Source organism: Condylura cristata, unplaced genomic scaffold (assembly GCF_000260355.1).
Source record: "Condylura cristata isolate star-nosed mole 26May11 unplaced genomic scaffold, ConCri1.0 scaffold00024, whole genome shotgun sequence".
In the NCBI taxonomy this organism is placed as follows: domain Eukaryota; kingdom Metazoa; phylum Chordata; class Mammalia; order Eulipotyphla; family Talpidae; genus Condylura; species Condylura cristata.
This window is the reverse complement of record NW_004567125.1, coordinates 18983494-19010434: the sequence shown is the minus strand read 5'-3', so window position 1 is coordinate 19010434 and position 26941 is coordinate 18983494. Positions and strand designations below refer to the sequence as shown.

Here is a 26941-nt window from a genome sequence, read left to right as displayed (position 1 = left end):
GAATAAATAAATAAATCTTTAAAAAAAAATTTCCAGGAGGGAAATGCACTGGACTATGGTGATGGCACATGGGTGATGTGGTGATGGGAAGCCCACAGGGATTACCACTGAGATGGGAAAATGCATAAAATGATGTAATAATAAACTATTAAAAAATATCACTATATCAATAACTACTCAGATTTGTTCACAGACATTTTTGAGTAAATATACTGGAGAATGAGATTCAAGTCAGATGGCAGAACTTACATATTTAAATAATAGCACACTCATTAGCATATGTCTTCTTCACAGTAAGTGAAATTTAAGGAAAGTGCAGGCAAAACTGTTAGGTTGTTTCCTTATTCACTGCATGTATGCTTGCAAGAGAACATGACTTCCATGTACAGAGCACAAAAGCAAACATGCAACTGGAAAGTTAGATATGCATGTTCACCTTAATACCAAAATACCTGAAAGAGTTTATAACAGTATCAATTATAGCGTGGCAATCATTCACCTTTAAGATCCATACTTCAAAAAGTAAGGAAACTCTACCTACAGATTTAACATCTAACTTAATCACATTCCTCAGAAACTACAGAAATATACAAAAGTTTAGGGTACTGATAGTCAAAGAAGTATATAACAAAAGAATATTGGGTATAATAACTATAAAGATGGGTACAAAACACAATGTGACTTACTTTGAATTGTCTAACATGACAGCAAAAGCAAAAACCAAAAAACAAGCAGAAGTATATAAAACTAAAAAGTTTCTGCACAGCAAAGGGAATCGCTGGGGAAATGAAAAAGTAATCCACTAAATGGAGAAACTATTTGAATATCATATATCAGATAGAGGCTTAATATTGAAAATATATTACAGCTCATACAACTTGGTAGTAAAAACAAACGATTTTTACAACAGACAAAAGATTCGAAAAGCCATTTCTCTAAAGAAGATATACAGATGGCCTGGTATACAAAAAAATTCTCAATCCCCACTAATTTTGAGGGAAAGGCAACTAAAACCACAACGAAATATTACCTAATACCTGTAGAAATGGTGTTCTCAAAAGACAAGAAATAACAAGTGTTAGCAAGGATGTGGAGAAAAGGGAACCCTTGTGCATTATTGGTGGTACTGTAAGCTGGTGTCGTAACTATGGGAAACAGTGTAGAGGTTTCTCAAAAAATTAAAAATAGAACTACCATATGATGCAGCAATTTCACTTCTGGGCATTTATCCAAAGAAAATGAAAACGCTTAACTCAAAAAAGTATCTGCACCCCCATGTTCATTATTTATAACAGCATTATTTATAACAACTGAGCTATGAAAACAACCTAACTGTCCCTCAATGAATGAACAGATAAGGAAAGTGCTGCATGCACACATACACACTAATCAGCCATAAAAAGAATGAAACCTTGCCATTTGAGGCAACGTGGATAGATCTTGAGAGCATTATGCTAAGTGAAGTAAGTCAGACAAAAAAAAATATACTTTGATCTCACTTATATGTGAAATATTTTTTTAAAAGTTCATAGATACAAATTTGGTGGTTTCCAGTGATGATGGGTGGGACTGGGTAAAATGGGTGGAGGAAGTTCAGTTATAAAATAAATTTGTTGGCCCTCCCTAGTGGCACAGCGGGTTAAAGCACAGCACTAAGAAGCTAAAGCCACTTCCAAATGAGTTCGATCCCCACCCAGGAGCTGACCCACATGGTATAGCAGACCTCTCCTGACCCGCATGCTGCTCCCCTCAGTAGTGTGCTTCATTGATCTGCCTGTTCTGCTTCACACGCTGTCTCTGGTGAATCCTCTCACCGCCCCTGAACCTCTGACCTGTCCCCCAGTTCTGTATGCATAAATAAATAAATATTTAAAAATAAATAAATAATGTCATGGAATACAATTTACAATACAGTGATTATAGGTAATACTTCATTGTATACTTAAAAGTGGCTAAGAGAGAAATCTTGAAAATTTTTATCACAAAAAATACCTATATAAGGTAGTGGATGTTAACTAGATTTATTGTGGTGAACATTTTGTAATACGTACAAATATTGAATCATTAAGTTGTACACCTAAAGTAAAATAATGCTATGTCAACTCTACCTCAACTTAAAAGAAAGCAAATTCTGACTTTTAGTGCTTCCCAGCAATGTAACCTTGAGTTAATTACTTATTCTGTGCTTCAGTAATTGGATCATCTGTAAAGTAAGCCAAAAAATCTGTGCCTATCTCTTATTTTTAGTGCTACTGTGAAGACTAATTGAGCTTTTTAAAAAATGTTAAATTTAAAAAGTAACTTTTTTATTCTGTTTATTTTAGAGTTATTAAGCTAAACCCAGGATATAACATTATAGGACTGTGCATTTTATGTTCACATTATGTCCATTTTACTTTATCTCAATTTGTAAGTATATTAATTTTCTATTCCTACGGCCAATCTTTGAATATGAAGTTAGTACAGAATCAAGAATGTAAATAATTAATTTCCTTTGAAGGGGTACCAAACACACAAAAGGTAATTGCATCTTACATATGTATGTGAAATTTTCTAAGAGACCAGTATCTGACAAACAACGGGTCCCAGAGACACTTAGAGCAAGATGGGTGAGTACTACAATGCCAGCAATCCTGTCATATAATCATCATCACACCTATCCTGGCACAGTTGAGGCAAGCTCCTGCAGCCGGAAGCACAATGACTCCTACAAATTCAGTCTAAAAAGGTCACAGGTGAGTGAACTCCTTCATTATAAATTCAGAATGATTTTATGTAATGTTCAAATAGTCTCAACATATCAATATACCATACATAGATTAAAAGACTGAATAGGCTGAATATTTTCACTTCACCCTGGATGTGAATTAACATTTTTGTCTTCCATTGTTTTTATTTCTGTTCTCCTCCTGATGAGTAGGTAAGGGAGGAGACAAATGGCTGTATTGTGAGATACTACTATCACCTCACATCATATAGGCCTTAAGTATTTTCAATATTTTATTCTCTGAAGAGAATACATGGAACAGTTTCTATTTTTTTTTTCCAATGAGCAGAAACAAAATAACTTTCATTCAATTACTCCTTTTACTTCTTTGGTGAAATATATTTTGACCTGGTAAGGGTTGAGAAAAAGTCCTTATCTTTTGGCAAGTGCCTATTACTAAGTGACCTTTTTCTCCCCTGGTTACAGCCCCAATAACCGTCATGCACCAAATGCAGCACAAAGAGTCCATCAATAATTATAAATTGTACTCACTTCCTGAAAAGCCTTCCTAGGAGAAAAATGAACTTTTGAGTCTGGCCAACTCAGTCATACTCCTCTCAGTTGGATTAAATCCCTGTAGAATTATTTCTACTTCCTCTACTTCCTCTCTGTAGCTTTCCATCATTGGGAAGCCTGGTCATTGAAAACAATTTTTGTTGAACAATCTTGACTGCTAAATTGACTTCATTTTTTGTTGAACAATCTTGACTTACACCTTGCTTTTCAAGTCTTTGAAGAATTCAATGACGAAGCAGACCACATACTTATAAATGACACTAATATACTAAAAAGAAGATGTATTTCCTTCTCTTTAATTAGAATGTAGCTGAGCAGTCTCCATCTGAGAGAAAGAAATTTGTACCATACTGTTAAGGAGCAATAAAACTGACTTGTTTTATGCATGGGAGTCAAATTAACACAAGTGTGACTGTTAAGTTGGAAGGCACTGAGGAGCTCTGTGATTTCTATCTAAAGTCATATTTTAAGTACTAAGAGAATATATGCTGACTCCAGGACATACCATGTATTCTATGGAGATACTGAATCCCAACCCATCCAAATTATTGTCTGTCAGCTTGGGTTACTTTGATAGCTCAGTAAACACACATGAGATCTTCTTCCCTTCTCCAGTAAAATTCATAGAATCTAATTAATGAGGGAAAGTTATTTGAAGATATCTTAATGCACTTGTAAAGTAATAGGACATATTTCAAATAGAACTTAGTGACTTGAGGATGCCATTTTTCACATCCTATCACCAAAACCTAAGAAGACTCTGAACATAAACTATTCCAACAGGCCCCTATAAGAGATATAATATTAAGGGTGTTTCATAAAAGGACTTCTGAATATGAGCAAGAAGTCACCATTCTTCTAAACATGTTGTATGACTGTTATTTGTTGAGATGCTGATTAGAAAAAGACCTGCCAGTGAAATGTCACAAAAAGGAAAAGCAGCACATCATTGGGACCTACCTAAAGGTTGTGTAGTAAGACTTTAATAGAAAGTAAAAAAAAATGGTTCCCTATGTCTCTAAGAGACATCTGTATATTTAGGAGTGGGCCTTCATATATAGCTCACTTTAATAATTATATTGTGATTTATGCAGGTAATACATACCAATTTTTCTTCCTAGAAGGAATTATAATAATCTACTAGTAAGTGGAAGCCACTTAGAATTTTCTAGCCTAACCCATAGACTTTTATTGTTAAAAGGATAATGGCAAATTCTTAGTGGTACAATTATGAGTACTCTCTTCTTTTAAATTTTTATTTTTATGTTTTTCCAGATTTTGTATAGCTTGCATTATTTTAGCCAATAATGAAAATAAAAAAACCTGTAAGTTGTAAGAGCTTTATGAACTAGACCTATTTTACAAGCTTCATTTTAATAGATGCAAGCAGCTCTCTTTTCTATAACATATATTAATCAATGTGATCACATCATTTCATTCATCTGTAGAAGTAAAATACTAGTTCCTAAGTGTTACACATAAAACCTTTTAGGACCGATTCTAACTCTCTTAACAATCTTGGCTGATTTCCTCCTATTTTTGAGCTAGTTAGAACAAGTAGAAATTCCCAGACACATTACTCCTTCCTTATTCCTTTGTGACTCTGAAAATGTAATTACATTAATATGGCACATGTTTCCATCTACCTGATCATCTGAACAATTACTGTTTCCTTTTAGCATTCTGCACAAAAGATTCCACCTTCACATGGACATAGATATACATTGCTGGTAGGTAAAATGATAAATCTTCTAATCCAACAACTCCACTCCCAGCAACTCAACCTATAGCTATACTCATACATTTTTGAAATGATGATATACCAGATGATTCAGTGTGCCATTGTATATAGCAGCAAAATACTCAAAGTAATCCTACTTAGGCCTATACTGGTTAAACAAATTATAGAAATTCATGCAGTGAAATATTATGCAACTGTCAAATGAACACAAAATCCTTCATGTCCTGACACAGGAAAATCTCCTATATCTAGTAGTGAGGAAAGCAAAGCACAGAACATGAATGGGACACTAGAAGTTTTATAAAAATGGGGAAAGACGATTAAATACAAATATGCTTGCATTTACATAAAATACTTCTGGTAGGATGTTTCTAAAAAACCAGTAACATTTTTGGAACAACAGGAATGGGTGAGAAATTTCAGTGGATTCTATTTTATATTTGTTGAAATTTTGAAACCATGTGGACATATTGCTTATTAAAAAGGTTAAACTGTAATAGTTAAAAAATCACAATGTTTAAAAAAAGGTCTTTATGAAAGTATCTACTTCCCATGCTCTCCTCCATCCTTCATAAGAACATTTACTGACTATGGACACTATATGACAAGTGCTGTAATAGGTAAAGAGGAAAAATAAAAATAATTGAAAGGAAAATGAACCTCAAGGCATAATTCCAAGGCATGTGGAGCTGTGATTCTGAGGTACCAATTTAACTTTCTGCAGAACTATAAATCTAGATGCTATATGGCAGCCATATTCTGCCATGGGAATGCAGCAGCAAGAAACTGGGAGAAAGGGAAATAAAGTAGACTTGAAGTGAGAAGTTAATTCGATTGCAAGAGACAGGGAGAATATTCACCAGCATGAATCCAGTACCAGCTCTGCTGCTGATCTGACTTCCTGGCTGGAGGTTAATGGAACATAGTATACATATCCTTTCTTGTTTAAAAATAACTCAAGAGCTTATTATTTGCAATTGTAAGAACCTTAACTCATATTAGAATTGATAAACCAAATGTGGGAAGATTTAATTACTTGTACTAAATTAAAATTAATGAACTACTGCCAAAATACCCATATGTTAAATAACAATGAGAATTTAAAAATTCAGATGTAAAAATTTTTAAACACATGTATGAAATTTTAATTGGTTTTACATAATATTTTATTCTATTCAATATTTGAAATGTTTATCCGGTGAAAGTTCAGGGAAAAAATTGCATTAATTTCATTGTTTTCCCTACTGCTAGCACATGCAATTGCTAATTTCTTTTTTTTTATTTTGGCATGCTAGGTGACATTTATGTGCCAGCCCAATAAGGAGGAAGTAATTTCAGAATGTTTACCCTCATCTCCCACTGATGGGACAAAGAAACTGTACCTTCCCATGCTCCCTTCCTCGGCTGGAACAGGACTATTATTTTGGTATATGTCAGTTAAGGTCATATATCCAAACATAGTAGAATGGATACATGGCTTTTGTTAATGGACAGTATTCTAACCATTGAAAAACCAAGTCTCTTAAGTATGATAGGGTGACCTAGAATTTCTAGTGTGGAACAGGTAAAACCAGAATGGACCATCTTTTCTATTCAAGTTGACAGCAAAACAACCTTTCCAATGTAAGGCAGGAGGCCTGTAATAATTTTCAACTAATCTTAATCATTTACATTTTTGGTATAGTTCAGCTGCTACTACTTCTTAAGTAACAGTAGTGTATCTATCTACCTGGCAAAACTAACCAACATGTATGACTAATTTCTTTATTCACACTGTCACTGTCAGTGTCAACTCCTTTTCTTTTTACCTGCATTGTTGTAAAACCCTGCCCTACTGCCCCCCTCACCAACCCCCCCCCCCGCATGCCAAATGTGTAATGTGACTCATGTCAGTCCTGTCAACCTCTTACTGCCAGATTAGTGCTGTAATAATTGATACATTTACTGGGCAAATGGTTTGGTCTATTGATTCTACATTGCCTTCCTCCTGTCCTAAGGCTGAACCTGATGTCCTCTGGTCCTCTCCAGGGCAGAAGGCTTCAAGTTTCCTGCAGGACTGATATCCTAATCAAGCAGAGTAATTCATCAGGGTAACTCAACCAGTCCATTTTCTCTTTCTGTCTACCCCTCTTATTCTTTCACAGCCCTATCGCTTATCTATTTACCCCACTCCTTCCTTTAGGCTTTCTCCAGTTTGAATATTCCTTTCCTTGTTCCAAGGGAGACAATTAGTAAGGGCTTTCACTGTGTCAAATACTTCATAAGGGTTCATATATAATCCTTACAGTCATCTAATGAGGTAATGTTCTTTTCTCCCCCATTTTCAGATGAACAAACAGAAGCTCAGAGAAGTTCATTTGCTAGTAAGTACACATATAAAACTTGAACAGAGGGCTGTGTAGCTTTAAAGTTCCCCAGTCAAGCTCACAGCCTTTGCACAAGTTGTTCTCCCTGTCCTTGTTCTCCCAGATCAAAAGATCAGACTCCCTTCTACTGTAAGCAAGCACCTGGTCAGCACTCAAAGCCTAACTGAATACTTTTGCTTCCTTGGAAGCTTCCTCCACACTCTCTATTAGCAGTAATTATCCACTATTTCATTCTACTGTAGGTTAGCAAATATCAGCCCCATTAATATTTATTTTGCCTCTCTCATTGGCTATGAGGTCTTTGGAGGAAGGGATATTCCATTTATACCCAGTACATTGCAGTAACCCAAACAAGTTCGTATTATTACATACTGGCTTCTACTAGCACATCTTGTAAAACAATGTTCCTTTCATAATCACTTGATAGATTAAAAGCTGATATAATTCAACAGAAAATCAATTAATATTTAGCTGAAACATTTAAGTCTGCTAGAGTATGCACTGGCTATTATGCTTATTCACTGTTTGAACTTTAAATTACGTATCTTGAGTTTATGTATTCAAATCTCTCTTGGGAATGCATAATGTAACTGGTATGATATTTTCCCCATTATTTATTTGAGACCAGTATAAAAATAAATGGAAATGGCAGAGGCCATAGAGGGGAACTCTGGTCACTCAGAGACAGAGGCTCTAACTCAAGGGCACTGCAGACTCCCACCCTCAGCTGTTCTTATTCTACCAGGAAGCACTTCAGATGTATTTGTATGTTGGGTAGAGTATGATACTATTTTGCCTCAAAATGTAAGCTAGTGAATAACCAAAGAAAAAGTAATCTGCTGGGCTTAAGGGGAAACAGGAATACTGTATACAATGAGGTATCTTTGTAAATGTTTCGGTAGTCATTCTGACTATACCAGATTTTCACCTTAAATTGCAACTTATCATACATTCTTAAATTCCGCTAGTGGTGACTTAGCTTTTGTTTAGTTTAGCTTAGTAAACAAAATTAATTATTGTATGTGTGGATGGTTTGGAAGCAAGAGAATTTATGCTTTGCTTTCTTATCCTTTTTTCTTACCTGATTTGTCTAAAGGGATCTGTGTAAAGGGGTCTACAATTCATAATCATTCGTTTTAAAGGGATCAATAAATGTAGGCATATTTTTTGAAATGTGGGTCCAGACATTTCCAAAACCAATTTATTCCCTAATAACTAGCCTTTACACATAGAGAATGAATACCTATAAAGGTGAATACATCACAGGTAGCAACAGTATTATCTAGTCTACTTTTCTTTGTCTCATGTATCTAACAGTTTACAATGTATTTTTTACTATGACTCTCCATCAAAAATGTTAAGAGAGCCCCTCCCTGGTGGCACAGCGAGTTAAAGCGCAGCACTGAGAATCTAAAGCCACTTCCGCATGAGTTCGATTCCCGCTTGCTCCAGGAGGTAACCACATGGTGTGGCAGACCTCTCCTGACCCGCCCGCTGCTTCCCTCAGCAGTGTACTTCGTTCATCTCCCTGTTCTGTTCTCTGCTTTGTCTCTGGTGAAGCCTCTCACCGCCCCTGAGCCTCTGGCCTGTACCCCAGTTCTGTATGCACAAATAAATAAATCTTTAAAAAAATATATTAAGAGAGCCACAGGGCAACTTAGGGGACAACAAAAGACGCAGAATCCACACTAAAATTATCACAGTTAAAGTGATTTTGACCACTTAAAAAAATCAAGATAACATTATTAAATAGTCCAATTACAGAATACTTAATCAATAGTGTATTAGGAAAGTTTCTAAATAAACTTTGTAATACTCAAACTAAATAAACTAACTTGCAAAAAATATTTTAAAAGAACATAATTTCCTTAGTATTACAGTAATAAATCAGGTTGAGAGGCAATTTATTTTATACCATACATAATCTCAGTATCTCATCTCAGACAAAGCAAAATAATAATATGAAGTCAAAAGGAAATAATACTTTATCTTAGAACAAGTTTAGTATAACTTTTCCAAAAAAACGAAAACCAAATAACTCCTTCAAAAGGTGCTAGTCAATTCTAACGTTGTAAATCTTACAAAGAAAACTATATATCTCCAGAAAGTTCTGTAATTGAATTCAATAACTCCAATACACTCATTATTTAAAAGTTTAATATACAGAGCTTTTTTATCTTTGTCAGACCTTGAGGTTTTTCATATTAGCAATTACATTTTATATAAGATCCAGGGTTAGGAGTAAGAATCCTCTTGGGAGGAGCTGAGACTGCATCTAAAGCTAATATGTATCAGTATATTTTATATTTATATAACCTATAAATGAAAGAATATTCCTGATAAACACATTAATAGTCACTCATTCATTCCTCACCTTCTCCTATACATGTGCACATGGAAGCATACCACCTCATGAGTATAGGATACTCCCTATGACTTGGTCATTGCCCACCTCTCCAAACTCCTCTGACCTTTACACTGTGCATTTTATGTCTCTTCGTTTTGTTTCTTCTTCCTTCTGACCTAGAAAAGGCCTACAAGCTTGGGAAGACTCAGCTCACCCACTATAAGGATTTTGGCAGGCCTATCATAAAGATATGAGACAGGATTCTGAATTCTTCACATCACTTTTCATGGTGGGATATTGAGAAATTAGTTGTTAAAATGAAGTTCAACAATTACCCACAACAAGGGACTGCATTGGTGTGTGCATGTAATGTGTATACATAGTGGTTAAGGGTTGACAATGATCCCATATAATGTATACTATAATAAAGTTAGAAATTATGTATATTATGTAGGAAAAGGATGCAATAAATGTTTCTATATTAACAAACACTTAGAAGAAGCGTATTATGGTTTTGTGTTTGTTTTGGTTTTGCTTTTGGGGAGATTCTCATCAGTCCTTTTAAACTGCATTTACAATATATCTACAAATGTATAGAGAATATGATAATCGTATATATCCATCCCCCAGTTTCAACAATTGTCAACATATATGCATCTATTTTCATCCACATTACCAACAGCTTCTATTGGGTCATTCTGAATCTTTGCAGGTCTTTCATCTGTAACCAATTCAAAATGTATCTTTAAATCATTCATTTTAACAATTATATGTCAATGTATAGAAAAATTGAATAATTCTCTGAATATCATGACATATATATCTAATGGTCAAATTTCCCCTGTTTACCTTGCAGATATTTTTTTTTTAAAGATTTATTTATTTATTCATACAGAACTGGGGTACAGGCCAGAGATGCGGAGGGTGAGAGGATTCACCAGAGACAGAGCAGGATGCAGAACAGGCAGATCGACAAGTACACTGCTGAGGGGAGCAGCGGGCGGGTCAGGAGAGGTCTGCCACGCCATGTGGTCACCTCCGGGGCAGGCGGGAATCGAACTCATGAGGAAGTGGCTTTAGTTTCTCAGTGCAGTGCTTTAACCCGCTGCGCCACCAGGGAGGGCCTACCTTGCAGATATTTTTAATAATTTGTTCAATTTAGCACCAGAACAATTTTCTGTATCTGGCTGCTATGGTCCATAAATCTTTTTAAATCAATCAATAACTATTTCTTTTTTTCTCATCACAATTTATTGTTTAAGAAATCACCGTATTATATTTTAAAAGTTCCTATGCCTTAAAATAGAAAAGTAGGGCTTCAAACCACTAAGATAAATATTAAGATATACTCTTTCCTTTTCTTGCTTATGATTAGTATTATGAAATATGAATAAGTGGTTATTACAGCAATAATCAGGAAAGTTTGTTTAAAAGTTATGGATCACTGGCATCTTAAGCTTAATAGTTATTATAAGAATACACTGAAAGAGAAGACAACATTTGCACGAACATTATTTTCTATTATCCTAAGGCATTTACATTAGCCCTTAAAAGATAGTAAATATATGTTAAATACAAAATTAAAATTATACCAGAAAGTTATTTTTAAAGTAATTCTTAGTAACAATATAATGACTAAAGCTATTTAATTTTTAGGTAGTTGATGTTATGGCCTACTGATAAAAATGTTCCACTTCTAGAAGGTTGAGTTACATGTGTGTAAATGTAAGTCAGCCTCATCTAAAAATCACATGAAGACATATATATGGCAAATACATGAGACAAAATGATCCATGGCACCATAAAACTCCTCCCAACCATTCTACATATGAAAGCAGTATCCTAAATTTGACTCCCATAGCACTTTAAATGTTATGTCTAATACATTAAAAATGTTATGTTTAATATATAATAGTGCTTAGTTATATAAACAAATCACTGAACACCTACAGATCTTGTTGTAACCTTTACCACAAAGCCAATAGTAGTGTTTCTAATTTAACTCTCAGGTAGCAGTGCCTCAGTTGCTACAGAGGTACAGGGGTATAACTATCATACTGGAAAAGAAAAACAGCCCCAGAGTAGTGTGCAAAGCACCACCTACCATTGACCTGGGCTTGCTGATGGCCACCAGACTAGTGAGGAAGTCTTCATCGTGCAGCTGACTGAAAACATGAGCGTCATAGGCTACCATAATGGAGATCTCTTCCATCATCTTGCCAGCTGGTCTTTCCACAGCAGCAGCTGCTGCCCCAGCTTCAGCCCAGACTATCCAAGGAAAAATCCTACTGCAGCTCAGAGCCAATGCACACACCCACCTGAATGTAAGGGGGTGGAGTATCAAAAATCCAGAAGGAAAAAAAAAAAAAAAAAAGAGAAAAAAGCAGCTATCACAGATCACAGGCTTGTCTAGCAACTCACCCCCAATAGAAGGCAAAGGGAGGTCTCTTATCTACAGAGGAAGTGTACACTATAAACACTTTCTACATTCTTAACAGCAGCTGGAATTTCAGTTTTTGAAAATCTTCTTTAAACTTCAAAAAGGAAATTTTTAAAAGTTTCCTACCGAGAAATGTCTTATAGCAAAACAAACAAAACAAAAACAATAGGTTTATAGTCTGTTCTTGGTAACTAGATTATTTTTATAGTTTCTCTTCTTCAGTATTATTTATATCAGGAGTCTTCTTCTTGGAACAGGAATTTCCTTATTGCTTTTTTTTTTTTCTCACATTCACATAGAAAATAAATAGATGGTAATCTTTGGTTTTTCAAAATTTATAGAATTCTTGACGAGTTAAAAATTATCTCCTGAAGAATGAAAAAAAAAGTCTTTTCCCCTCAGAGTATTTCTGTTAAAAAAAAAAAAAGTACCACAATATATAAAAAAATTAAACAGGGAGAGCAATATCAATTAATAATCATTTCCCCTTCTCCAAGTAAAAAAATACAAGTATTTTTAACAATTCTTGATTATGAGAATTTAGTTTTCTGTTGTTCAGAAAGTAACACTAGGGCTTCATTGCTAAACTGATTGTTCTTCTCTGACAGAAAAAAGTATGCTTCATCTTCTATTTTAAACTTAGAGTTTTCTTTTAATTAACCAAAACAGGAGACAGGTACTGTTGGTGCCTTATCAGCCAGAATTTTTTTTTTTTTTTAAAACAGCTGGAGACCATAAAGGACTCTGAATATATGTGCCCAGATGAAATATCTGAAAGTTGCCTGTAATCCTTACATGGTAGCTTAAATTAACAGGATTGATCAATATAATATATGCTAACTTCAAGGGAGAAAGTATTAAGAAAATAAAAGAGGGGGGAGGACTGACAAAGTTCCTTCAAAATTTTTTTTGTATTTCAGTATTCCTAATTAAGCTCTTTTCTGCTTTTTATATCATTGCCGTTCTATGAGAAGTATTATTTGTTAGAACTAGAAATCAATTTGGCAATGTCTATCTACAATCAAAGATAGATAGTGGCTCGAGTTTTTAGTCCTAATTACTAATAGCAGTATTATGTTCTTTAACATTTTGCTTTTCAGGAAAAAAACAACAAAAACAAAAACAAAATGAGATCAGTAGTATCTACTTTCCTCTTGTCATTCTATATTATCTTCACCTAGACTAACAAGATTATTTAAATGGTACTTGTTCTATTTAAAGGTGATTAGGAGAGTTTTGCAACTGCTACAGCATTCTAGGTTAAACACACACGTAAGGGGACTCCTTATTGCTAGGAAACAGAAACAGTTCTAATAGGCTTATTTAATCAGATATGCAATACTTTAAATATACGCCCCTCAAGATTAAAACAGCTTCAAGCTGTGTTTGATCCTTGTTGGATGGAGCCAGTAAAGCATTTTTACTTCAATTTTTTTCTACAATTCAGCTTTGTCTTAAAATAATTATTTTTGCTAACGAAAAATTTCCAGCACATTTGTTTTAACACTGACTAACCCAGAAAAAATTAAATGATAACTGGGAGACAAGATATTATAAGACGGTCAGGCAGCTCATACCTTTCAAATTCCTTCTTATCTTTTCAGATGTATTTTGAAAGATATCGGGAAGCTCTTCATGCAATTGCTAGCACCACAAGCCTTCAGATTTAACTTGCAACACCATTCTCTAGAAGTGAAAGCAGTTTCTCTTGTTTTGATATTTTCCTTTGCTACAGCCAGCCGAGGCAGTGCTTCCACACTGTTATCTGAATAAGGTGCACTGACAAAGACACCTGTTGTGTAAGGTAAAGAAACTGCTTCCCATAATGCCTTACTCCCTGCTGGCAAGCGCCCAGGGGCAAACAAGAATTATAACCCCCATGCTGGCAGTTGCCTGTGCAACCGGGAGAGCACACTCAATGTAACAATAGGTAATCTTCTGGGTTAAGAAGAACACATAACCAAAGGGGAAAAAAAAAGACACCGACTAAACACAGTATCAAGTAGTCTAAGTGCCCTATGTTAAAAACACAAACATTCCAGAGCTTAAAACTTTTTGTTTTGTGTGTGTAAAACATTTTTAAAAACATAATTAAGGTTATAAAGATAGCTTTAAAAATCTATTTATGTAAAAAAGAAAAGTCAGCTTCTTTAAATCAGTTCTTTGAGAATTCCTAACACATACTATTAGGTAAACAGGCATTTTAAGTTTCTGATTTATTATTTTCAATAGATTGACTTGATTAGTCACACTGACTAGAATTATTAATCACACTTCATCTCTAAATTGAAGAGGTACTCTATCATGGACCCAGTTCATACATTTTTTAGAGCAAATATTCCCTAAGTTTGATAGGTACCCCTCTTCTTCTTTTCTTTTTCTTTTTCTTTTTCTTTGTTTCTCTTAAAATAATCCTCTATACTTCAGTCTGGAAGGAAAAATTCAATGTTTCTTCATACAATTAAATGTATGCCTAAGGGTTCAACAAAAGCATACCTTCTGAAAGCTGATGATCTATTAGAAAAATCACCCTTGAACTGACTTTGTCTCTTTTCCTAAAGACATTTTCTCCAGCCTCACAAATAACTACACCACCCTCCCAAACACCAGGAGCTTTGTACACAGTCACGTTTATGTATGTTCTTTACTTCTCACAAGATACCTTTCCATACCTTTCTTTCGCTTGCCTTAGCCCTGGTGAATTGAGTCTCATACTCCCCCAGGATTGTTTTCACCTCAGTTTCTGCAGGCATCCACTTCACACCATGCAACTTCACTAGGGGGAAAAAGGACCTGGGGTGGGAATTACCTGCAATCAAAGGGTGTAGTGCAGACAACACCATATGCTGCTATGACTTAAAAGGAGAGCTATGTGTACCAAACCAGCAACAGAAAACAAGGCATTAAGTGGTACCAGTAGATGGTCTCCAGTTAGAGCAGGAACTAGTGCGATGTCAGTTCCAGGCAAGTCATTTAACCTCTCTAGGTTTCAACTTCCTCATGGTCATGCAAAACTGAGAGGTATGAAATACATCAGAGGGTTTCATGTGTGCTTAGGAAGAGTAACAAGCAATTACTGTGTACTATTTCCCCACAACTAAATAGGCTTATTGGGGGTGTTTAAAGGTGGAAAATATTTAAATCTCTATCAGATTAAAAAACAAACAAAGGATAACATTAATACCAGATGTTAACAGTGCCCTCTCCCCCACCCTGGGTGGCTATAATGTGTCTTAACAAGTGCAGCAGATTGTACTTTATTATATCAACTCTTTTGCCTATAAAAGAGGATTTCCAGACAGTCATTAATATTTGCTATTAGTTACTCTTTACAATTTTATGTTCAGAGGTCAAAAGGAATACAACATAATTTTCAAAAGCCTATCCAGATCTCATTAAAAAATTTTTAATATATGTTTCCAATGATTTTTTTAAAACGCTGTTTTCATATTTTATGCAGAAAGGTATTACTCCAACAGTCACTTTTCTAGGATCACTCCTTTTCAACGGAGACATTCACGGGTCATAACGAAAGGGTATGTATCTTATAAACCATTCATGGCTCTATTCTTAAGCGCAAAATATTTACAAACAGCCAAAAACAAAAAACAAACAAAACAAAACAAAAAAACCAGAAGAAAAGCCTAAATAAAATGCCATCATTTTCCTATTTCAATGTTTTTTCCAAATATAGCAAAGCAAAGATATTTCATTACGGGTGTAGTATTTTGGTATCCACCAGTCAAAGCAACCAATACACTTAAAAACTACTGTGCCTCTTAAAAAAATTGTCCCTTGAAAGTGGCTTTAAAGATCTTTCCCAGGCCTCAGGTTATACCTGCTGAACATTCTCATCACAATACCCATAAAATCAGGATAAGGTGGAAAGGAGGACAAGACAACCGTGACAGAAATATGGCCTTGCGAGCAGGAAGGCTTCCATCCCCCAGACATGAACAGGCTCTGAGAGACTCTGTTTGTCCTCCCCAACTGGCCCTTGTCAAATCACCTGTGAACATTTTAAAGATGTTCATATTTCAATATGCTCATACAATATCATGACTTAGTTTTAAGGGAACTTCATAAACGTTTCATGATGTAGAGAAGAAAAAGAACAAGCTATAAGAAAAACAAATTCTACAAATACTTTCTGAATCATAGATAACCAATATTCTAGGTCAGCTTCTGAAAATACTTAGGAGTCTACATTATAAAACCCAATGGGCTAAGTGAAAGAACAAAAGATCAAATGAGAATGATAAACTGAAAAGTATCAATAAGGAATGCTTTTCAGGATATTTTGGATTTCAGGATAGACTAGTGACACAAAGTGAGCTTTAACAATATGAAAGGAACATAAAGCAAAAGATAAGTAAAAAACATGTAAAATAAAGAAAATCACTATTCTTGTGTTAAATTCTAGCCATTCACCTTATTATCTTTCCTCACTCTCCTAGTAATTGCTAGGCAAATTCAAAACCTCAGAAACAGAGTCTTTCAAAAAAATTCCCAAAGTTAAACCAAGAAAAGAAAAACATGTGGGACATAAATACCTGCTTCCCATTTTCCTGGGGCTCATACACCATGATTTGCATCTCACTACAAAGAATGAGGGTGAGGTAGATTCCAGAGTATGAAAGCTAGCTGCATCTCTTTAACAATCCAGCTTTTTACCTTATTTCTAACTCCAAAATCCACAGTAAATTGTTAAAAAAAAAAAAAAGACAAGGGGCCCCTAATAAAGTCACCAAAATGACACTCAACTACAATTTCAACTCTCCAAATGTAATCTTAAAAAGCAGTTGAACAGGAGTCACCTGAACAGAAAAGGTTAGATTATCTTCCTGAGAAGCCACTGCAAACCCATAAAAGAAGGTAACTTGCTACTACCAATATGCTTTTTTTTTTGGGGGGGGGGGTCTCCCTTCTGCCTATAAATGGCTTCCATTTTGTACAGATTTTTAGAGCTATATTTCTATCTGCTAGATGGTGGCAAGATGCAGGGCAACATTCTCCTACCCAACAGGGTTCCTTTCCAGATGGACAAGCAAACAAATTAACATCAGACAGATTAGCAGGAGAAAAAGAGCAAATTTAACAACAATCATATGGAGAATTTACATAGCTATAAATTCTAAAGTAAATGGGACAAACAGAGGGTTTATATCCAGAGCTAAGGAGTGGGATAGGTGCTGGTGGAATGAAGAGGTTGGTAGGGTCTCACAGGAGTAGGAGGGGATGATGTCATATAACAAAACTGTGTTCTTAGATACCTCCCTTAAATAGTTTTAAGGCTTAAAGATAGCAATTTTTTTTTTAAATGAATGATCCTAAATCTAGGTACTTCCCATTGTTTCAGGTTATGGTCACCAGAGGTCTACAAGGCCTTTAGTATCATATACAAAAGTGACAAGTACTGGAAAAAACCTACCTGAAGATTTTTGGAAAGACCCACATTTAAATGGCACATGATTCATGAATTTTTGAATAAAGACAAGAAGATCTTTAAAACACATTCAGATGAATTTTTAACATAGTATATTTATTCAAACTTTAAATGACAAAAAATATCTGGAAGGCCTCCCTGGAGGCATAGGGGTTAAATCTCAATCTCAATGCTTTCACCATGTGGGTCTGAGTACAATCCCCAGCCAGGGAGCTAAAAAACATATAGCATGGCACAGCTATATGAATATCTCACCCTTTTGCTCCCCTTGTATTTCAGTAAATCCACCCCTCTGCTCCCACTCTGCCCCTAGTGATTCCTCTCACTCCTCCCACCCCACCCCCACCCCCATCTCTGGCCTACACTCCAGTTCTTCTATGTAAAAATAATAAAACCTTTTTTTTTTAAAAAAATCTGTTTTGTGTGTTCATACTCACTTACTGATACTCGATGTCACTGGTCATTTCAGACCAGTGAATAAGTAGTTCATCTATTCTCACTTTGAATAGTTTACATAATTGACAAACAGCTTTATCTTAATTTCCCACACATTCAAATAATTTTTTTTTAAGTTTTGCTAATAATTACATCAAACCATTCCACATGGTATGTTATAGTTCATTTCTTCCACAAAAGCAGAAGGTAGTTTTAGGAACAGCAACAGACTGTGAACCTATTTTCATTTGAATACCTGTTCAATCTCAAGTTCATCCTGCATGATTGGCAACCTAGCCTGGCTAACTACCTTCCCAAGGAGCTCTTAGTAGATCTTTGTAGTAGAACATATATGGACAGCTTGTAGATTGACCATAGCTAAAATCTTGCAGGAAAAATTTGATGGCCTATAAATTAAATCTATTTTTAAAAATCAACAGCATTTATTAAATGCCTATAATATGCATGAGAGGGGGTTGCAAAATTTGTAATGTACCAACACATAATTAAGTTTTAAATAATGACTAATAGATACTGAAAGTTCATCATAGTAATAATAGCTAATATTTAATAAATATTCACTATGTTCTAGACACAGAATCTTACTTAATAATCTTTGTAAGAAGTCAATGAGCTAAGTATTATAATTATCCCTGTTTTATGGATGAGGTGACTAGCATGTGGAGAAGTTAGTCATTTCATACAATTCTCAAAGGTAGAAATGGAATTGTTACGGTTAAAAGACAGGTGCTTTAAAGCATGTGCCCTTCATCACTAAAAGATGATAAGGGAAAAAAAAACATACACTAATAACTTGCCACATGCCAACCACTATTCCTCAAGTACCGATATCTCCTTCACACACAGTTATACAGAATACAATATACTTACCTGTCAAGTAATACAATAATAAGTGGTACAAGGAATGTCTCTCTGCAGACATGGAAAAGATGGACTGGATTTGGATAACACTGTGAACTAACTTTTTTACAGAGAAAACAAAATTAATCTGACCAGAATAGTAAACTGATGTTGGCTACAAAAGATAGTAAAGGTTTCAAAGACAGGTTTGAATTGATCTGTAGGTAGGTTTGAGATAACAGGTCAATAAATTTGGAAAATGTGTATAAGTCAAAAGTAATCACTGAAGACTATATAGTTTTTACATTTCTAACCTCCATTTTCATCATTAGAAGGAGGAAGACTAGTACAGCTGTTAACACATGGACTTCAGAATAACCTGGTTTGATACTTCGTCTACTACATGGTGTGTGGCCATGAGCAAATAACATAAACTGTTACATTCTTGAGTTCCTCATCCATAAATGAGAAAAACAACAGTAGTGCTAATATTATTGGGGCTAGTAATATAATGTGCAAGCACCTTCCTTAGTCTGGCTCTGGAAAGTGTTTGACCTATTAGTTGCTATTATATCAATATTGATAAAAATGGTATCTGAAAGGGCAGGATCATCACTTCAAATTCCTTTGATTGCTAATCCAAAGATTCTTGAAGGTGTGATGAGATACTGGAATCATAATCTTTAGAAATGGGGAGGGTATACAAGATACACAGTATAGAAGAGTATGTAGTATAAAAGAACAGTCATTGCCTTCACTTTTTATTTCCTTGTCCAATTAATTAAAATGCTAGAAACAGTCATACAATAAAAGATGTCACACAACTCTAATGCTCTACCAGTTTTCATTGAGCAATTAAATTTTTATAGATGCTACTTTGGAGAAATTTGGCAATTTACATGAGTCGTGTGAGAAATAATTGAGACAGGTTAGAGGAAGTAAAAGATTGGTAATGTCAGGGTGGGGAGATCTCCCATAGTTTAGCTATCTGCTCCATTTTACTGACTACAGCACAAAGTTTAATCAATTACCTCTTGTTAAATTGAGCAATTGTGACGAGAGCAGGGAACAAAGACAGCATTTGTTATATAAAGATATTCATCTGTTGTAACCTGAACAACAAAACACTGTTACTCTGGGTTATGAAGTTGGAATATATAATCCTTCTTTACAATTATATTATAATGAGAAGTTCCATTATTCATTTGTATCTTAGTGTCAAAGGAAATGTCCTATTTGGTTGTTTATAGTAGCAACCAAAGTAGTTGTTTAGTGTTTATCCTGACACTTAGAACTGACCAATAAACCTGTAATCCACTTTTTAAAGACAGCAACTAAGTTTATTTGGAGTGAATGGGATGGAGAAGTAGCACATATCTACTGTGCTGGAGTGGAGCTTTAATTATATTATCACTTTTAGATTTGACAACACTATGAGATTGGTTTTATTATCCCTGTTTAACAGAAGAGGAAACCACTGCCCTAACAGTTTAAGTAATTTAAGGTCACATCATAAATAAATTAACAACAACCAAAATATGTGATTACAAAGGCTTGATTTCCTCTCCCTAACCCTCCATACAACTGCTTCATCGTAAGATAAAAACAACAGAAAAGAAAACAGATTCAACTTGGAGACCCTGAAAAATGTTTTTAAATTTTCAAAGCTGTACTCTATTTGTCTTATCTTAGTATGTATCATTCTACTGAAAATATGAATTGAAAACTCATTGCATTTAAAGGTATTGTTATATTACAAAGAAAAAGAAAAGGCTAAAGGTAAACTACCAACAAGGGTAATGCACTTGTAAATAGTCTGCTACAGTAGAAAATATTGTGGGATGTAGCACCATTCCTTGAATGATTTGTCAATGGTACCTTTGATGATTCTAAAAAAAAATTTTTTTTAGGAGCAATAATAAATCATTTAATTGGTTAACATAAAAACAATAGGAAGGACTTGATATTTTCATAGTGGTCACAACAGCACTAATGGCAATGAACAAGAGCATTCTAAATCTAGTCATGTCAGTAAGATTTTGACGTTCAAGACATCTCCCCAAAATTAACCTTTTCAAGTTTAAGAATTATGTTGTGAAGGATGATACAATGGATATATTAAAGTAAAGAAAGAAAAGAAAAAAGCACTATGCAAAGGAATATACAAATACAATACTTTTATTATGCTTATAGTCACATTGGAGGTTCTGTATGTATGTATTTTCCTGCTTGCTAAAATTTATTGGTAATCCTCAAAATCAGTAGTGCTTGCAGAATTTTTTAATTAATTACACTTTTTGTGTGTTCTTAAAAAAAAATACATTGATGTATCATATGTTTCTCCAATGTCATGGATATCACAAAAACAGCTATAATACCTATGCTTTAATTACTCTTCAAATCAAGCAAGTAGTTAAGAGATAACATTCATGCCTATAACGTTGCCCAAGGGACACAAATTTTAGTAATATTGACTGTTATAAGTTTAAGGGCATACATATTCTGTGATACATTTCCTTATTTAAATGCCCACTTGGGATCTAAAAAAACCTTCAAATGTCTAGGTAAAGCCTGCTTGCCAGTAAAGTGAAGATATATAAAGAAGGAAAAGCAAATTAAGCAGCTGTCAATTCATCAAATTGCTAGCTATTCATTCTTTATTGTATTCTTTTATTATCCTGTATTAAAACCTTCAATGTAGTCCTCATACAAATTTAAAATATTCAAAACAGATATAAAAACTTATTTTCTATTTGACTTAGCATGCTTTTATGCAGAATTTTAATTATGAAATATAATATGAAACTGTTACATGTATTATTATAAGAAATTAATATAACTGAAATGGAATGACTAAACAGTGTAAAAATGAAAGCAACCACTTGTTCATAAGGACAGTGTTAAACATGCATAAGACAAAGATAGAGAAAAGCCTAACAACACATAGAGACCAAGTCCCTCAGATTAATGAGTGGCTCTGGTAATACACCTCTGAAGCAGTATCAATAAGGGAAGAAACAAATCAGCTTGAGATGTCTGGACTCCATGCCCAAAGGGTCTCCAAAGCCTTCTCAAGATTTCAGGATAGGCCAATGATAGCTCTGTTAGGGAAGCAATGCTCCCTTTCCCTATAGGGAGTTTTGGACCCTGACCTCTGTGAGTTCTTGAACTGGTTTCCAGAACCTTGTGTTAGTGGTTCATAATTGTCAATTAAATTGTATTTTTATATTATTGTAATGTGGATTTCCCCCAAACATCACATTAAAATTACATGTGTTTGGCTGGAGTCATAAGTAAAACCTCTCCACCCAGGTGAAAGCTAATACTATAAGATCTGAAACATCTTATAGAGATTAATATTTATAGTACTAAAATGACCAACATTTAACTATTATTGAAAAGATGGTGAAACAAAAAGTTACTTTAAATAGTTAAGACCGAGGTGGGTGGGATTGATCTTACACTAGGGAATCTATATAAATGATCAAACTATAAAACTGAATACAAATTAAAAATTAATATAAATTATTACATAGTAATGACCTATAAATTTAAATTGTATGAATAATAATAGTTTAACCAATAATGCTAATGGCCAATGAATTCTTTGACACTTCACTATATACTGGTAATTTTATTCCAAAGAATACCAAAACAGGACCAAAAGGAAAAATTGTTAATAGTAGATATTTTTTGAATAGGCTATGGGAATAAATTAACATAAAGAGCTAATACAAAAAAAGTTTTGGTATTTGAAAATTTCAGTTATCAAATATTCTCCCCATACTTTCAACTTTCTATTTCCACATATAGACAGCTAAATATACATTACAGAAAAACTGGCTCATAAGACTGACTAAATTAACTTAATGTTAAGCAAAAACTTTTGGTATTAAACTTAATAAAGAATAAATGAACTTATCCATTATCTGTACTTGGGAGCCCAGAATTAAGGCACTAATAACAGATCACTTTTATAAACTATTTTATTCTCTGTAACCATCTTATGATTTCTTTTTGCTCTGGAGAAAATGAAAAGTAAGTTGGTCTTAAGACTATAATGTTAATGTTATGTTCAAAGACTTTAAATCAACCATATCATAGTTTTTTCCCCCTTTTCTTCATTCTTCCTTCCCCGTTATCTATCCCTTCTCCTTGTTGGTCTCTCTTTTTCATACACACCTCACTCAAAATATTACTTTTCTCCTAAATCACTTGACTATTAGGCGCATACTGTTTATATCTAATTTTTAAACTTAACTCCAAATATTCTACATTGTTATCTTTATACAATATAAGCTATAACCACAGCAAATATGTCCTTACAGATGACAGTTTACAAATAAACCCTTTATTAGCCAATTTTATATAAATCATTCTATTATTTATAGGTACTGCAACTATCATTAAGTCAGTATAGCTTTAAAAGACATTTTATTTTAAGGTAATTTGTTACTAAATATAACCCTTTATTTACCACTGTAGATAACAGCAACCATTTCAATTTAATCTCTAAGTATTTCCCTATTCTAAAACCTTAGTAAATTCTCTCTAAAAATATTAATTTTTGAACACCAAAATCCAATCTTGAAGAATTCTTTATCCAAAGAATTAGAAAACATTTCTTTACTTGGGACATACATAATAGATAGGGCATTCTGTTGGAAACAAATAATAAAGCAATTATAAACACAGTGATGTTTTAAAAAAATGCTTGGGGAAATATTACTTTTATTTCAAACAATCTATATGTCAGTTATCTAGTGAAAATTTCTTGATTTTAATAGTTAATAAAGAATATATACATCTAAGATAAATAAGTCCTTCGAGCCTTTACTAGATATAGACTTATTAGCTATTTTGGTTGTTGCTAAGCAACATTCTCTTCTGTAGGGCTACAGCACATGAAATTAGCAGATTTTCAGAAAAAAATAAATTGAATGTAAAATTAGGGAATAACATTTGAAAAGAAAAAAAAAGCATTAACTTGCTAATCAGGCTTTAAGAGGGTTTTAGTGATTTATTTGTAATAATGGTTAAACGTTTTGTTTTCTACTAGCATCAAATGAGATGGCACTTCAGCACATTAACATTTTAACTTTATTTAAATGGTGATCATTATACTCACCTCTACATTCACCAGCTTTGTTATTTTTAATATCCTAAGTTAAATCAGATAAGCACACTCCAATTACTACTACTAAGAGTGATCTCTATATTTTTCTCTAAATATTTAAAATGCTCAGTTTCAGGGTATGTACAAGCTTGGTCTCTACTTAAGCAAATTTACCTTATTGTAATGTGATATCATTAAAAAGCTATAGGTTCATGATGTTGCTTGAATTACTAGACCTCTGAAAAATGTCTTAATTCTAGTATATTGGAATATTAGCTGTTTTTACACATCATACACATCAACTCTATGCATAAAGAGGAATGCTTTTAATCTGTTAGATAGAATACTGAAAACAAATTTTTTAAAGAAAAAAGGCAGCTCTCCCTGGTGGCACAGCAGGTTAAAGCACAGCACTAAGAAGCTAAAGCCGCTTCCATATGAGTTAGATCCCCACCTGCCCCAGGTGAACCACATGGCGCAGCAGACCTCTCCTGACGCGCCGTTGCTCCCCTCAGCAGTGAACTTCGTCAGTTGGCCTGTTCTGCTCCTTACTGTCTTTGGTAAATCCTCTCACCCTGCACCTCTGGCCTGTACCCCAGTTCTGTATGCACAAATAAATAAATCTTTTAAAAAAAAAAGGCAACTGAAAGGGAAAATATTGTAAAATTGTTATCTGCTGTGGGGAAAGTAAAGATAGGAAGTGGAACAAAATTATGTTATTTTGAGGATTCGAGGGAAAAATTTCTCCAACCCATTTCCTGTCCTTCTCTTATATTATATGGCCAGTTGTGCTAGTTGTATAGGATTGCAATAACCAAACCCTTTAGTCACCAGATCAATAAGAAAAGTCTGTTTTCTTAAAGTCCACATTCAGCAAAGCATGATGCAGCAGAAGCTAATGAGGGTGACTTTAAAAATGAACAATAGAAAAGAACCTATAAACGTGATGGGTACTTCATGGAAGAGAAGCAGGTGTTTCGTGTTTGGGTTGTATCGGGTTACATAGGTTCTACAACCAAACAAGATGTGAACTTCACTGAATAGTTTTTAATTTATTTAAAAACAATGGTACTATTCTAAGTGATTGGCCAAGTTAATTTATTGACAGTTCATGGCTCCTCCTTGAAGCATATTATTATATAAGAACTGTTATCTATGAAAGAATTACTCTATCTTAACCTGCTCAGAAAGAATATAATGGCAATTATTAGGAACTTTTGAGAGCTTTCTCTTTATTTTCCTCTAGCAATAGGGAACCTACTTTTAATCAAACAGACCTCATCTCTCTAATTACCATTTTGAGATTTCTGGGCTAATGACTGAAGTCTCCTGACTTAGCAAACAGTTATACCAAAAGAAACAAAAGCCCCTCTGCTCATTGTTAGCACAGACCCACTCTGTAGCCTTGAGTTCAAAGATTCTTGTGTGCCAGTCATAGAAAGTAAAATGGACTTAAGGACAAATCCACAAAGTTCAAAACAAATGACCAAAGCTAAGAACACTTCCAGCTTCACTGTTTAAAAGTCTCCTATGTCCTGGCCTTTAGGAAATATGCCTGGGACTGCCTTTTGGACTGTAGACCAAGATAATAAATACTTTTTTGATTATCTTACATTTTGATTACTTTTTTTGTCCATAGTGTGTCCATAGAGTTTGCTGTGTCCAAGCAAACTCAAGGGTCTATTGTAAAGATCTAACTGTCTAGATAACAGTAAAAGGCCAACAGTCAGCAGGCAGTAGAACACTTATATTGAGCCACAAAGTCACATACAGAAAAGTTTTTCAACCTTGGTACCTTTAACATTTTGTGATGTATTTTTAGCAGTGAGGAGTTGTTTTGTACCATCACTGGTCTCTACACAATAGTTACCAGGAAGTACTCTTCTATAAAGGTCATGGCAAAATTTCTAAATGACCCCAGTGGGGGTATAGGGAGAACTGACTATACTGAGAATCATGAATTTATAGTGGAGGAGAGGGGAGGAAATCTTCCCCTATGCCTTGGGTTCTTCTTAAACTTGTAGGACAGTCAAACTAACATCAGACCAAATTTAATTACACACATAAGGGGAAGATGCCAAAGTAAATGGGGGAAATGAGGTCATATATATACATTTTGAGCTAAGAAATGGGTTAAAAAGATGTGGTACATATACACAATGGAATATTACTCAGCAACCAAAAAAATAAACACATGCTTTTTGCAGCAACATGGATGGAACTAGAAAAGATCATGTTTAGTGAAATAAGCCAGAAAGAAAAGGAAAACTACCATACAGTTTCACTCATAGCAGTAGTATAACAGACCAGGCAAGAAAATATTAATAATAATGAACAGCTATATACCAGAGACATTTTATGGAGGTGGAGTGGGAAATGGGATCAAAAACAGGGGGTGAGGGAGCTGGCGGGGGAGGGGAAATGCACTGGACTATGGTGATGGCACATGGGTGATTTGGTGATGGGATGGCAAGGGGATTACAACTGAGATGGAAAATGTGCAAAATTATGTAAAAATAAGCTTATATTATTTTTTTAAAAAATGGGATAGGGGCCTGGGGCTTCTAGGAGAGAAGAAGGGACTCACATAATGATGACTAGGTGCTCTGTAATTAGATGTTTACCCTGCCATATACATAGGTTTCTCAACTTATAAAAAATAGGTTATTTCTGGCCCTCCCTGGTGGCGCAGCGGGTTAAAGCACAGCACTAAGAAAAAGCCACTTCCGCATGAGTTCGATCCCCGCCTACCCTGGAGGTGACCACATGGTGTGGCAAACCTCTTCTGACCCGCCCACTGCTCCCCTCAGCAATGTACTTCGTCGATCTGCCTGTTCTGCTCCCTACTCTGTCTCTGGTGAATCCTCTCACCCTCCACATCTCTGGCCTGTACCCCAGTTCTGTAT

General features: G+C 34.6%; 1 protein-coding gene across 5 annotated transcripts in view; it reads right to left on the bottom strand.

Annotated features, from left to right (window-relative positions):
- The window catches only part of RABGAP1L (RAB GTPase activating protein 1-like), a 521731-nt gene that overhangs the window by 65424 nt on the left and 429366 nt on the right, over positions 1 to 26941 (bottom strand). The window contains exons 1-2 of one of the 5 annotated variants that reach the window (XM_012729025.1): positions 13755 to 13958; positions 11842 to 12055 (exon numbers count right to left, since the gene is read on the bottom strand). The exons of the other annotated variants lie outside the window; for them this stretch is intronic. Coding sequence (XP_012584479.1) covers positions 11842 to 11952 — 111 coding nt within the window. The 5' untranslated portion in view covers positions 11953 to 12055; positions 13755 to 13958. Of the gene's footprint in view, positions 1 to 11841; positions 12056 to 13754; positions 13959 to 26941 lie in introns of those variants that run through there. 5 annotated transcript variants of the gene reach the window in all.